This window comes from Lithobates pipiens, unplaced genomic scaffold, assembly GCF_037356315.1.
Source record: "Lithobates pipiens isolate NorthernLeopardFrog02 unplaced genomic scaffold, aLitPip1_a1.2 Scaffold_8, whole genome shotgun sequence".
NCBI lineage: Eukaryota > Metazoa > Chordata > Amphibia > Anura > Ranidae > Lithobates > Lithobates pipiens.
In genome coordinates this window covers 542731460-542747156 of record NW_027507903.1, presented here as the reverse complement: position 1 = coordinate 542747156, position 15697 = coordinate 542731460, and the positions used below count along the sequence as shown (strand labels likewise).

The following is a 15697-nucleotide window of genomic DNA, read 5'->3' as shown; positions in this document are numbered from 1 at the left end:
TAACTATAACTATTGTTGTCCCGAATTTCAGCATAGTTGTGTACCCATTATAGTGCTTTTTTTTTTTTTTTTTAAACTCTCTGGTTTAAACTGCCTGGTGGTAATTTTTAGTACCAAAACTGGTATCCCGAGCCACCCTTGAGATTACACCATAGTAACCCTGTATTGTTACTTACCTTGTCCCTACGATCCTGAATGTCCTCCTGCTGTGTCCTCCGACCGATGCTCCAGGGTTCCATTCCCTGTGAGTGCCACAACGCAGGGGGTGGAGCCGGTGGGGAAATTCAAACAAGTTCAAAACATAACATACACACAATACATTGTAATCTGTAGATTGCATCACTATATCAAACCATTTCACCTCGGTTGTGTCTCTAGTGCTTTGTCCAGTACCCTGCTTGCACTTTTACCGTTCTTTTTGCCTGGAAACTTGAGAACGTCCATGGCATCCCAAAAGCATCCCTTTAGGTCAAAAGTGCTTTTAGATCAGCTAGAAAAAAGCGATGGTGAATTAGAATCACTTGCAAAATTGAGCTATAGTGATTTGTGGCAAAATTCGTCATCGGACACTGAAAGTGACGATAGCGACGATTCTGCGACTGAGCTCAGTGATGTGCGAACTTGGCATTCTATTGACTGTGGTCCAAATCATGCAGTGCCCCCAAGATTCCCATGTACCCATTCACCTTGGCATGCTTACAATTATTTATGACCGAAGAGGTTATTGAAAAAATAGTTACTGAGACAAACCGGTACAAAGAGCAGTAATTAGCTACTACGCATCAGAAGTTTCCAAGAAGAAAGTGGGAACCAGTGACCAAAGATGACATTTGAAAGTCTCCGGGCTTAACAATACTTCAGGGAGTGGTGGGGAAACCACTCCCTGAAATTACTTGCCACTCCATTCTTTGGCACGGTCATGTCAGAGTACAGATTTTTACTGATTATGAAATATTTACGCTTCGAAAACAACAAAGAAATTGATGAAAGTACTCATCCTGCACCAAAGCTAAAGAAAATTTGGGAAGTACTCTAAAGAATTTCCAATGGAGCTATGTGCCAGAAAGATATCAGCATAGATCAAAGTTGAATGGCCTACAAGGGAAGGCTCAGCTGGGTACAATACATTGCGTCAAAGACAGCACGATTTGGCATAAATTCCTAAATGCTATGCGAATCGTCAACTGGCTACATTTTAAATGTAGTCATATATACTGGAAAAGGAACAAAATTCAATCAAAAATATAGCAACTATGTAATGGCAACATCTTCCATTCTTTCACTCATTGAGCCATTGCTAAATCAGGGCTATTGCATAAAAACCAACAACTTTTATACCTCTACTGAACTTCAGGAGTTCATTTTGCAAACTTAAACAGATGCCTATGGAACCGTTGGGGCTAACCGATGCGACATGCTGCCAATGTTTGGCAATAAGAAGCTGAAGACTGGAGAAATGAGGAAAAAACAGAAGTACTACACGATCTTCAGGCATCTTCTTGAGCAATGTTTGTGGAATGCCTACATTCTGCTACAAAAAAATGAGTGACAAGCCTGTTATTCATTTTGACTTCATTTGGAAAGTTCCCAAACCTATCTTTGTCAACCACCAAACACCATCAATGGCTGTGAATAGAGCTGGACTTTGTGCTGTTGGTGTTTTCAACCCAGAATGCCTGACTGGTCATCACCTCATGGACTACATACATCACACCAACCGAGAAAAAGTCAGGGATGTGTGTGGTTTGTTGCTTGACGCGAGATGACAGTGGAAAGAAAATCAAAGGAAACCCAGGTTCCATTGTCCTGATTGTGACGTCAGACTTTGTGCAGTCCCATGTTTCAAAATTTTTCATACCCGGGATGTTTACTAAATCAATATGCAGTGTCTAGTATTACAGTGATTAGTAATATTGCACCCTTGTTTGAACAAATGTCAGTGTTATTGGTTTGATTGAATAAAATGTATTATTACAAATAATTTTTTTTTATAATTTATGATTTTGTGTTTCAAACTTTATCGTACCCGGAATGTCTACCGGACTTTTGTACAGATTTAAGTGAGTTATTCATAAGAATTACAGGCCTACAATATAAAACAACAAATTTCCATGCAAAACAATTTAAAATTCAAAAATACTGACATAATCAGACCACCAAGGAGTTTAACTACTGTTCATAGTTTTTGCATCCCACATATTTATCACATTATGGGTTTCTAAAGACCTTAAATGTCTCAAATCTCTTGATCTCTTGCAGGATCACTGCTGCTACCAGGGATTTATAAAGCAGGATGCTGATTCTCGGGCCACTATCTGTACATGTGTTGGACTTCGGTAAGATGTTAGAAAACACATAGATAATTCTGTTCGGATTTAATTAGCTTCCATTCTCTGTGCCTCTTGCAATTACTTACAATTATAGATAATTATCTTTATTATAGAGCAAACATTAGCGTCTTAAGTCTGTTTTCTGTTCTTACATTTTTTTTTTGGATACAACTGACCACTGCCCATTATAGCCCTTTTATGATTAGTTCCAACTTATTAATGTATTGCACAATAAATCCAAGAAAAGCGGAAACCAATTCATTTTAAAGAAGCACTGACCTCAAGTATGTCGGGTTTAAAGGATTACAAATGATGACATAGATCAATAATGTTGCTGTGTACATTATGAGCAAACTCAAATTCTCTACCTACTTCCTTTTCTCTTACTGACAATGTTATCATACTCCTCCAACCCCCCCCCCCCCCCCCCCATAATGTCACACAAATCTATACCTAGAAACCGTACATAGTAGGATAGGAAATGCCCTTGTACTTTTCTCCCCTCTTATATATCGGCCACCAACAAATTAAGAAGAGGAAATTTTGATTACCACTATCATGTAGTACATAATCAAGCAACCATTGGAAGCAAACAGTAGCTTAGAGTATAACAGTGGACCTTCAACAGAATGTCTGTCTGATGTGCCTAACATTCTCTGATCAAAAAATAAACCCCCTTAATGGGACTTTGTCAGACTACCAACGCAACCAAATGTAAGAATAAAAGTGTAATTTTATTGGTACAAAATTATAAAAGAGACAAACAAACAACTTATATCTCAGATAAAAGTATACAGTACACAACAGAGAACAAACAATAAACCATATACAGAGACCAATTGTACTCTCATGGGCAATCCCCATGTTTCTGTTATCAGTTTTAGACTACCCCAATAAACTTGAATTGTCATCCTAAGCTGTAATGACCTCTGGTTTATATTTTGTTTATTTTCCATGCTTTGTACATTTTAATTTCTTTCGATTTGGCAAGTGTAGTTGTTTGCCTAAGATCTACGCTTTCTTCCGTTGTTTAATAATTTAAAAACCCAATAAAACTTTTGTGAAATAGCTGTGGACATTTAAGTAGTGTATATTCGTAATTAGCAGTAAATAACTGTTATCACTGACTTCTGTAGTTGCAGGTTCTGTGCAATAGGTTCACCCTGGAAGCACTGAAGTCTTTGTGTGAGCCCGCTTAGCTCCCCTGCTTCCTGCAGTGACCAAATAGAGTTCCACTCTTCTAATCTTTAATCTAAACACAAAAGCTTATTACTGGGGGGGGGGCAGGGTAAGCTTTGCTGCCAAGAGAATGACTTGAATGACTTCTATGCTGCTGTGAACTTAGTGGATGAATTGCAAATGCCTGTTTTAGTGCTCATTTACTGCTGGCTAGGAACATGTACATACTTAAGTACCCAAAGCCTAACCAAGCGGAAAAAGACAAAAGAAGGGAAGCAAACAGGTAGAAGCATATTTCTTTAAAAATGATCAGAGATTTCTTTTTACTATCATTCCAGTGGTGCCATTCATACTCGTAATCGCCGATTTGTAATTGAACCTCTCAATCAGACAGACGATGGAGGACATGTTATATATGAAGAAAAAGAGACCCCCAAAACCTGTGGTGTAACCAATACAACTTGGACAGAGGGACGGGTTTTTAAATCTTCCCGATCGGGTAGCAGTGCTGAGGTGTGGCATCCTATCATCCTGTAAAATCGAATATGTTGTAGTAAAGATAGCATAAGCATGCAAAATTAATAAATACCATCACATATACCTACTATGCGAAGTGACAGCTTACAGAGGAATGATGAAGGTTATATATATATATATATATATTATAATGTGTGGGGGTTCTAAGTAATTTTCTATAAAAAAATATATATATTTTCAACTTGTGTATACAACAAATCTCAGAAAGAAGCTCGGTCCTTAAGTGGTCCTCAAGTGCTTAAATAGAAATGCGTAAAAAAGTGATTTTTTTTTTAAACTTTTATTCTAATATTATTATTATTATTATTATTTTCTTACTGGGCACTGACTTTTTTTAAGGAAAGGGGTTGCTTTCTAGGTGCACATTAAGTACACCTAAAAAGTAAATTATTATTTTTTTTTTAGAAAAGAAGCCACAAAGTAAGGTGTAAGGGTTGTTTTTTTTTTTCTTTTATAATAAAACCTATTACATTACATAGTACATTATCTATATCCGTGATCGCTCACTTGTGATCTTTCTGACTTTTTTTTTCTGCTTATCAGCTATCCTTATTGTTAAGCCTAGGACACACGATCAGAGGATTGGCCAAAAAATATTGATTTTGAAGCGATCATACTTTAACCTGATTGTTAGTACCCAGATATCATCTGAAAATTCCGAAAATTCAATTTTTGACAAACATGAAAAATATTCTCGTATGATACCAGATCGTACAAGTTTTATTTAATCAGTACAGTTTTTATCCAAAAATACAATATAAATACATTACATCACTTCCAAATATTTATTCTGTGGTAGAAGAATTTTTGTACTAGTATTAGTTTTTGATATGGAGATTAGCATGCAAAAAAAATAAAAAATTAATGGGCAATCATTCATGCAGTAATCTCAACGTGTGTACCAGGGTTATTGTATTTTATGTGTGGCCCAAGACATTTCCTCTTCTTCTAATGTGGCCAGGAAGATGAGATAATATACTTTATTGTTATTGTATACATGCAACAAAATCAGGATACTCTTTACAACAGCAATAAAACACTTCTCAACACAACAACACATACCTACTCCTAGCACATGCCCATGTATCTGTTTAAATATAACAAAATATAAAATGTTATTTAAAAAATTCCAGGTCAAAAGGTTGGACAACCCTGGTCTAAACCATTCAAACCTGGAGGCCAAATGTGAGCTGCTCACATAGTTGTATAAATATTCCCTTACATTACATTGTGCTATCTTTATATTCTATTTCCTTTCATTCTCTGCAGAAGAAAAAATTCATGAATTCTCAAAAGTATGTCCGGCTTTACCTTGTGGCAGATAAAGCACTGGTAAGTATAATGTGCTCTTGCATATGATGGAGTGTAATACAAGGTCATCTACTGTACGTGTCATTTCCTGCAGAACTTCTTAGAGCTTTGAGTCATTTGTATGCATAACACTTATAGGCGAATCTATGAAAACACTTAGGCCCGGTTCGCACTAGTGTGATGCCAGACATTGCATGTGATTCGCACCGCATTGCTGTGTAGTTCACATGCAATGTCTGTGCAATGCAAATTCAGCCATAAGAACTGTACGGCTGAATTTGCATTGCGTTTGGACAAAACTCGTGCAGTCCCCCTTTTTTTTTTTTTTTTTGTCAGCACCAGAATTGAGAAAATCGTGCTGAGTTTTGCAAACTGATTGGGGAGTGTCATTAATTTAACTTGCGCTCCGCAATCAGTTCGCATTAACAGGTACGCGATTTAGATGCGGCGTGGAATTGCAGCAAATTTGCTTTGAATTCGCACTGCATCTAGTGTGAACTGGGTCTAAAAGTGGAACTTTAGTCAGAAAATTAAGTCCTGCTAAATTACTTCAGGCTGGCCCCTTTTGCAGGTATAACTATGTAAAACATTAACAATAAGTGTCTATACTGTTTCAAATCCAATAATACACTGCCTCATCCTGCTCTGCACATGCTCAGTTGCTTTCCATTTTTCTGCACTGCTGAGTTTTTTTAGGTCGATCTGCTGACAGCCTTAAAGTGGATTTAAACCCTCCTATCCTTTAAAGTCAAGGAAGCTGCTTCTGTTTGAACTGCAAGTGCCCATGTAACCAGTTATGACACCAGCCCTTTGATGGTTTGACAGTTTGGTTGAGGACACAATCAAATGTCACCATTTGCATTTCCAACATTCCAGGAATGTAACTGTTTTTTGAAACCGATAAATCAATGGGCTTAGTTCCTCTTTATGATTTACTGCTGTTCAGGGGCTTTGGGCTTCTGCAAAATGGCAGGCTCCAGCAAAAAGAAACAGTAGCCATGCTGGAGGCAATTTACAGCATGCACACACACACTAATTTTTTGCCAGCGTAATTCGTAATGTATGTTCCTTGCTAAAGAACATTTCTTTTTTTATCAAGTTGTTATGGGTAAAGTTCTACTTTATATACACAATTGTAGATGGTAACAAATTAGAGAAGTTCATTGTCGGGGTTTACATACACTTTATGAAAACTAGAGAACTAAAATGAAAAGTGTCTTAACAGTTCAGATTTTAGAAAATTAATATTTTGAGTAGCATGCTGTATATACAAGAACATAGATCAATCAAAGTGCCTGCATTGGAATTAATATAATTTAGTTAGGGGTTGGTATCCTCATCCTCATTAATTATGTTGCAGAAAAGGGGGAAGGGGAATTAACACGGATTACTCCCAGTATCTCACCGTGCAATACCAGTGGAATTGAGGACTGTCTTGATACCACAAATGGAACAGAAATACAAGAACACTATCTATTTTCTTCCAGTTCAGTCTTTTGACTCAACATATATATATATATATATATATATATATATATATATATTAGAAATGTCAAAGATTTTGCATAATACAGAGATGCCGATTTATTCTGTATGTAGTACTTACAAAAGAACAGTGGGGGCGCTAAATGTACATTTCCTTTGTGTCTTCTTACCCTTTAGTGGGAAAAGTATAACAAAAGCACTGAAGTCGTCAAACAAAGATTTTATGAGATAATGAATTATGTCAATGAGGTAAGTTCACATTCTTACAGAGTTCTTACAGACTGTAGACATTTTTCAGTCTTTCAATGATAGCGTACTGTACATAAGTGTGTACTGATGTAGTTAATAAGAACTATCATGCCAGTCAAAATGAAATGTATGGATGTTTATTGCAGCTACATCTAAAATCAGGGCCAGTTTTACCATTAGGAACAACAGGCATGCGTCTATATTTGTGTCACCTCCTCACTGACTGTTTTGATGGCTATCGCACATATACATGCTCACGTATTGCCTATGCAGCTTAAGATGGGCAATGGGGGATGGTAAAAATGCAGCTCAAAGGCATGTTTTTACACACACACACACATTACACACACACACACACACACACACACACACACACACACACACACACACTTGAAGCGTAAAGGAGACTTTAGAGTAGACATTTTTTATGTGGAATACATTAAATGGACACAAATATGGTTTCATTATATGTTTATTTATGTATCTATTTACAGAAACTTGCACTGTGTTTTGTTTTATGGTTTTGCGCACTTTTTGAAGTGTATTTGCGTAGCTAAACACCAATGCAAAACGGCATCTGTGTCTACACCAGTACAATGTACTTCTTTGTCTGGCACCCACCTGCAGCTGAAGGCCTCTTGAACCCCTATAGGGAAATAGAGCCTTGACTGATGGGGCATGGCCAGGTGCCGAAAAAGGTGGTTGGTGGTCACCAAGGATTGGTGGAAATATGGGGATGGGCTAGGCCTGAGCTCAGAAAACGATTGCCCCCAGGGAATTCTGGGTCTTTTTTCCTTTAGGGCATGTCACAGCTTGCTGTGGTTTCTTGACCTTGCCAGCATTTAAAGTTGCTGCAATGGGCTATGCCCTTGATGGAAAATTGGAAGAAAGCTGTCTGTCCAGCACTTATGGTAAGGACAAGCCCCCTTTGGAATTGCATGCTCACAGTACAACTGTGACTGGCACTGGTTTAAAGTGTTCACATGTTATGTGTTGGAATTTAAATAAAGCTGTAGCCTTGCCAATCCAAGCTAATGGTTGTAAGTGTTTTTATTTTATGGGGTGCGGGGGCAAGGTTTTTTTTTTTTTTTAACCCAATATGTTACAGTTGATTTGTAGCTAGGCCCATTGCACCTCAGCAGTCATGTCCATGCATGGGAAAACACTGAACTGTACACTAGAGGACATTTGTGCCTCCCGCTGTCTGTGTATGAACCCTGTATTGTTTTGTAAATATGAGTTTAGTACAGGTATAACAAATCTTTTACTCACTCTCTTCTAGGCGTATAAGCAAATTGGAACATTTGTGGCGCTCATTGGGGTAGAATTCTGGAATAAGACGGATATGTTTGAAGTCTCAACCTCAGCCTCCATTGATCTTGACCGGTTCTGTAAATGGAGACAGCAAGTTTTGCTTCCAAGACAATATCACGACAATGCCCAGTTTGTGACGTAAGCACCCCATCATTGTGTACCACACTATAAAAAGTTTTGGATATAGGGAATATTTTAAAGAGACCAAATTGCTTCCACAAAGACTTTAAAACAAAGCCCTGAATGTAAAACAACAAAGAGCCACCAACCTTTGCACTGTTGCAGAGCTACTGCAGACTGGAGAAACTCCAGCATCTGATACATCTTCTGAATCTGACATTTCATCCCCCTCCTGAGCTCTGTGGTTCCTCCTTCTACCCCTAAAGCACTGCAGAAGTAACCACAGTGTGCAGCAGGGGACACGGGCATCAAACCTGCCTTAAAGTGTGCCAGATGCAGAAATTTCTTTGTCAGCGGTAGAAAATAAACATCAGCATAGTAGGCAGAAGGACAGGGAAATACTGTTTATAGGAAGGACTTTAATGCTTTTCAGAAGCAACAGGGTCCCATTAAATTGGAGCAAAGCTACATCTGACCATTAAAGAAGGAATTATAGCTGAAGCTGTAATCTAGAAGGACATTTTTTCTGTTTTCTGATGAAGTGTACCTGTTTTGTATAGGTTTATTAATGCAAAAATAAAAATAAAATCCCTTGACTTGTTGTGGTGGAAAGAATCATAGTACATCAATTCTGAAAAAAAGTTTTAAGCAATATGTGACCAGGAGTTAGATTTTTCTTATATGGCATAAACAGAGCAAAAATTGAAATCTAGACATGTCATGGGGAATTCTTTCATTCTTCATACTATGAAATAACATCCAAGTACTAACTTATGACCGGCTTGCTACTGAACTCCAGGATAAGCAAATATTGTCTAAATACAAAGACAAAGGGGTTGATTTACTAAAACTGTAGCATTTAGAATCTGTTGTAACTGTGTATGGTAGCTTTTAGCTTCAACTTCTTCAATTAAGCTTTGACAATAAAACCTAGAAGTTTATATGCACAGCTGCACCATATTTTACATGCTACAGTTTTAGTAGATCCCCCCCCCCCCCCCCCCATGTGTATTCTTACTTAAATCTTGGATTGTGTATTGTGTATTGTGATTTATTCAAGATCAGTGCAGTGATCTAGTGTGAAACTTTGTAAAGGAGCTTCCTGTAATAAAGACTACATGCTGCTGCTCTCCCCTTGTGTAGGGTGACTGGTCTTGTCTCCGCCCCCTCCTGCAGTTTTCTGCAGTCGCCCGGTAGTGGGTGTGGCCTGCTGGCCCCCTCCCACAGCTCTGCTGCCTGCAAAGTCTATGTACAGCACAGTAATGATAGCACTGCTAATTGTACAAGGTATCTCGGCTTGTAAAGGCATTTTGTGCACACAATAGGCAGGTCCAAATTCTCTCAACAACCATATGCACTCATTAACATTACAGATACATTGAGATAATTGAACAGCTGTCTGTATAGTAAGTCAGGTCATACCCACCATACTCAATGCACATTCGGTGAGAGTATAATTTCAGTGTGATAACAACCAAGGCGTGAACCTCAGTAACACTGTCCTGAGTTGCCTTATCCATTTTCTATTTTATAAATTGAGAAAAGGTTATCAGTAGAGAGAAGAAAGTTAAGACTAAGTATAGGGATGAAAGAAGAAAGAGGGGGATTGGGGAAAAAAAGGGGGGGAGGGAGCCCTGGGTAGGCAATGAGTAAATACGCCTAGTTGTAATGTATATATTCAGCCATTAGAATTGAGTAGGGTCAAACTCTTTTCAGAGAAGATAAACATATTCCACAATCTCCATAACTCAGAATATGCTTCATGTTTGTTTTTGTGCTGATATTATGAGATCTTCCATTTTTTTATTTTATTTATCTCTTCTACCTTATGTAGCCAGCATCCAATAGTAGGGGGTGATGTATTTTTCCATTTAAGAGGGATACATGTTTTAGCCGCAGTTACTAGGTGTCGTATTATGGATGTCATACATTTTTTAGCTGGAATGGACATAACATGTAGTAAGAAAAAGACAAAGTACATTTTTATCCTTTGTGGCTACTGAGGAATATATCTGAATTTATGTGCCCTCAGTTCAACTTTAAAGAAAGTCCACTTTCCAGTAGTTCTTTGCATGTTCCACATGAGAGTTCTAAGTCTCAGGCTTCTTCCAGTTGTGGATTCCTCCAGGTAGAGAGACAGTAATAGGCAACTTTCCAGAAAAAAGGGTATGGGATTCTATGGTAGCCTGTATTCTTTGGAAAGCATCATATATAGAGTATTAGACCTTTATTGAATAGATTATACATTTAACTGAATGTGCGAAATGAAGTATTGTTAAAGAAATTTCATATTCAAAATTGACCTGTTTGTGTTTGCAGGAGCACAGATTTTGATGGAGCCACAGTTGGTTTGGCTTTTGTGGGTACTATATGTTCTGACACCCATTCTTGTGGTGTCATTCAGGTAAGCTGATATTTTCATTTTACTGGATAAAATCTGAATGTGGCCAGCATGTTGGCCTTATACTGGAGCTTTGAGCTCACCGCCATATACACTGAGAGCCTTATGGCTTTCATTAAGTGCCACATATTAATGCTGTGTACCCTAACCAGTGGCGGCTTGTAAAGTTTTAGGATGGGGGAGCCAGACCCACCCCTCCTTTTTGACGCCTCCCACTTATAAGCCCCACCCCTTATAGAATCCACCCACTCCGTCTCCTGTATTCCACTTGCTTCCACCCATAGTGTCAGTAGTATACAGCTCAGCATCCCAGGACAGCGTATACAGCCCAGAATTGGGAGTATTCCGGCACACTGCATTGTGCTACAAAGCAGGTCAAAGCCCCGCATTCATTGATTGCATTAATGTCACACTTTCCATAGTGCACTGTGTCCGGCGCCCGAACAAAGTGCACTTAAAGGACCTTATTTATTTTAAAGGAGCTTTTTTTGTGGCTGCCTTAGAGGGAGTGGCACCCGGCCGCCACTGACCCTGACAATGGCTGCATGTGCTAAAAGTATTAGGCCTCCTTCACACTGTAATGTCAAACCTGCATTTATATGCATTTAGAGGACATCTCTAAATGCATATACTGTAAATGCATGTAATGATTCTTCAATGGTGCCATTCACATTTGTGTGTTTTCTTTAGCTGCATGTAGAGAAAATAGAATTCTGTGTCCGGGCTCCAATTAGACACTCCAAATGTAAATGCAAATAAACACATGTAAATGTGACTAAACGCTCCTAAATGCAACTAAACCTATTTTTAAGTAAGAGCATCTAAACACAAGAAAAAGCAAAAAAACACTGTGCTTTTAGCACCTATGCATGGAGTTCTGGTATTTAGTTGCAGTAGGAGGGCACAGGTGCTTTGGCTAGCCCTGGAGCTGTTAGCTTGTTAAATTCTATGAGATGCTGACAGCTTCTGGGGTAGGACGGTGCATCTAGCAGTACAAACATTTAGGGCAGTATAAGTTCAGGGAAAAATGCACAAATGGGACAAAAAGACTTCTTGAGACTTTTCGTGTTTCAGGCATTCGTTCCTGAGCACATATTGCCCTAAATGTTCGTACCGCTACATCCACCATCCAGCAACAACAGCTGTCAGCCTCTCATAGAGTTTGGCAGGTTGCAGGCAGCCGGGGTGGATGGTGCACCTGCCCATTGCCTGCAGCTGAACGCCACAGCCTCACGTATCTGAGCTAGATTTGCATGTTTATATTGCCCAGATTACTTTTCTAAACACAGGAATCCAGTGTAAATAAGGCCCTAAATGAAATATGTGCCATTGTGTATTGACAGTTTTAGCCATGGCAAACAGCAGTGGGGTTGATTTACTAAAACTGGAGAGTGCAAAATCTGGTGCAGCTCTGCATAGAAACCAATTGGCTTCCAGGTTTTTTGTCAAAGCTTAAAGTGGTTTTGTACAGAAAATTGCAAGTTCGTCTTATTCAAATAGCTTTGGAACATAGATGCAGTTATGACCATTGAAATAAAATAATATGCAGTATTTACCTTTTATTTTTAATGTTTATGCCGACTTCTGGGCTCTCCTCCCGTGGGAGTAGGCGTGTTTATCGGCTTCGCAATGGTCCCTGGGAACTTTTTTAGCTATTTCCCAGGAATCCATGGGGGACACAGTCAAGCCAAAATTGCCATTTTGAAAGTGGGCAGGCAGCTCTATCAGCCATTACCACTATAGCACAGGAGACAAAAGGAAGGAAAACAAAGAGGACACTCAATGAGCATGTGCGAGATGGAGCAGTGGATGCTGGGAGCTCAGTGTCATCGCATCCAGGAAGTAAATGCCTGTGAGCTTCAAATGCCCACAGTGAAAATGGAAACCGCCGGACTGCTTTTTTAAAAGTTTTCCTTAGCAATGGAATTGTCACGCCGGGGGTTAAAAAGACGCCGATCGTGGCTGCAAAGACCCGGTAGGAATCGCCCAACAGTGACACAGGTAAAAAAAAAAAAAACGGCAGTGGAATCCCGCTTTAATTGAACAAGCTGAAATAAGAAGCCGATTGGCTACCATGCACAGCTGCACCAGATTTTGCACCAAATTTAGCCCTGGTTCACATTGATGCAATTTGACCTGTCAAATTGATGGCAATTGCTGGCGATGGCACCGTCCGAATCGGTGCGACGCCGCACCGATTCCCAAAGGTAATTTCTGTACTACTTTTGGTGATTTCAGGGTGTGGTTTCCATTGACATCTGTGCAGAAACCTACACAGATGTCTCTGAAATCGCTCTGAAGTCGGGACTGACATGTGGCAATGAAATGGTGCGAGTTCAGTAGAACACAATTTCAGTGAACCTAGGCTGAATAAATCAACCCCTTTTGTACATGAGAACAGTTAAATCTGGCCTGATTTGGTTCAGAAAGCGAAGATACTGTCATTCACTGTCCATTAAAGAGTATGTGAAAGCAAAAAACAAAACAAAATACAGTACATTTCTACAATACATGCACACTTACCCATGTGTTATCACTTCAAAGACTCTGCAAGTAAAAAAAATACCTGCTGATCTGTAAGAAATGCACTCAGCTACTCGGTTCTTTTTTGTGGGCTGACGACACGGACTTGTGTCAGCTCTGCCCTGTTTTTTTGTTTCCTAAACTACTCAACCATTGTCTTCCTCTTTAAAACATAGTTAATTGATTTATAATTCCAAGATAAGAACTGGGAAGGCTAAATAATCTCTTTGCAATAGCACAGGCAGAGACAGCTCTGAATTTCTGACAAGTTCAACAGAAAAACAGATATCCCAAAATACTATCAATGGTACATTTTTAACAAAGCAAACGGGAGCAAACACAAAAAAAAAGTTGATTGTTGGGGTTTGCAAAGACTTTAAGATTGTCCCAAGCGCCATCTTCTCACTCTTCTAATATGTTTCCTGTTTTGCTTCCAGGATCACAGCAGGGTCGCCATATCTGTCGGTGCCACAGTTGCCCATGAAATGGGACACAACCTGGGGATGAATCATGACACCAGCTCCTGCGCCTGTTCTGCTGATTCCTGTATCATGTCTCCCACTCTGAGGTGGGTTCATGTACTCCATAAAGTATTTCATATAAACTCATCAATCATTTTTTTTTTTCTGTAACGATCAGGAAACAAATGTGCATATTTGATTGTTTGCTAAGGAGACCAATATTTCAACATCACCCATTGTGCCACTTAAAGCTGAACCCCAAGGCAATATAAAATGCAGTGATAAAAGCACCTTTGTACTTTACGGCAAGCAGTTTAAGTGCCTGAATTCAACTTGGTGTCAGGCTCTTCCGATCCACTATACAGCAAAGCTTTAATTGGGAGATGGAACCAAAAGGGCCAATCCATTGTATGCTGATTGGAGGAGAGATCACAATGACAGAAAGATGAGCTCATTAGTCTACTGCTTCTCTTTTCATTGTCCAGTCAGTCACACACTGGGGAAAGGACAAGACCTGTAAGAGCTATTTAAAGGAGAAGTTTGGCCAAAGCTCTTCACTGTGTTGATGGGGGGGATGCCTCCCACATCGCTTTTGTGTTCTGCCGGTCTGAACGCAATGATTACTGCTAGCAACTAAAACCACCAGCAGTAATCAAATGCAAAAGAATTCGACAGGCTGGTTGTACCCAAGTCGATCGATGGATTTTGAGGCTTCTGGGATGCATTTTGAAGTGTGGGACATCAACCACTAGTGTTGCTGTCGCTTAAAGGAAGGCTTTAGAATCCCTGCTCAGAACTGCCTTGTGGAAATATACATAGTTACATAGTTAGCCAGGTTGGCCAAAACCACCTCTGGAGGGAGTCTATTCCACATTTTTATAGCTCTTACTGTGAAGAAACCATATTTGGAGATGAAATCTCTTCTCCTCTAGGTGTAAAGAGTGTCCCCTTGTCCTCAGTGTTGGCCGTAAAGTGAATAACTCAACACCAAGTTCACTAGATGAACCCCTTATATATTTGTACATGTTGATCATATCCCCCTTAATCTCCTCTTCTCAAGAGAGAATAAATTCAGTTCCTCTAATCTTTCCTCATAGCTGAGTTCCTCCATGCCTCTTATCAGTTTGGTTGCCCTTCTCTGCACTTTCTCCAGTTCCCCGATATCTTTTTTGAGAATGGGTGCCCAAAACTGAACTTCATATTCCAGATGAGGTCTTACTAAGGATTTGTACAGGGCCAACATGATCTCTCTCTGGAGTCTGTATACTAAACTTTGTTGCGAATACCACAGGGAAACAGGGAAGATAGTTTGTATGTTATTGTGTAAGTACCATTGCACATTTTGGAGGGCACGCTGTCCTGTTTGAATGGTGGCAGGATGAGGGGTTATTTTTCTTAGTGTTGGGGTAACATTAATTATGGGGAATGCCCATCTTTAAATCAAGCATCACCCATGACAGCACATTACTGAAGGGACCTGATCATCATCATTTTCTCTCCATACAGCCATAACACCCCTCATCAATTCAGTTCCTGCAGTCTTGCAAACTTCCGGGAGTTAATTTATGACCGGATGCCAGCGTGTATGCAAACTGAGCCATTAAAAGAGTTTATTGAGTCCCCTTCTGTTTGTGGCAACAAATTCACAGAGATGGGAGAGGACTGTGACTGCGGCACTGTAAAGGTAAGAATACCTGGTTGGTATTCAATGTGATTCTCTTAGTAGTGTAAAAAGGTTCAATTATGTAGTTGAGATAAGGTTTCCTTGTTAAGTATGCACATGTGTA

At 39.4% G+C, this 15697-nt stretch overlaps 1 protein-coding gene across 1 annotated transcript in view; it reads left to right on the top strand.

The window, feature by feature from the left end:
• LOC143960814 (zinc metalloproteinase-disintegrin-like VLAIP-B) overlaps positions 1–15697 on the top strand; it is a 109104-nt gene that overhangs the window by 35808 nt on the left and 57599 nt on the right. The window contains exons 5-12 of the mRNA XM_077469736.1: positions 2260–2336; positions 3848–4022; positions 5316–5378; positions 7020–7091; positions 8374–8543; positions 10845–10929; positions 13887–14017; positions 15417–15594. Coding sequence (XP_077325862.1) covers positions 2260–2336; positions 3848–4022; positions 5316–5378; positions 7020–7091; positions 8374–8543; positions 10845–10929; positions 13887–14017; positions 15417–15594 — 951 coding nt within the window. The remainder of the gene's footprint in view (positions 1–2259; positions 2337–3847; positions 4023–5315; positions 5379–7019; positions 7092–8373; positions 8544–10844; positions 10930–13886; positions 14018–15416; positions 15595–15697) is intronic.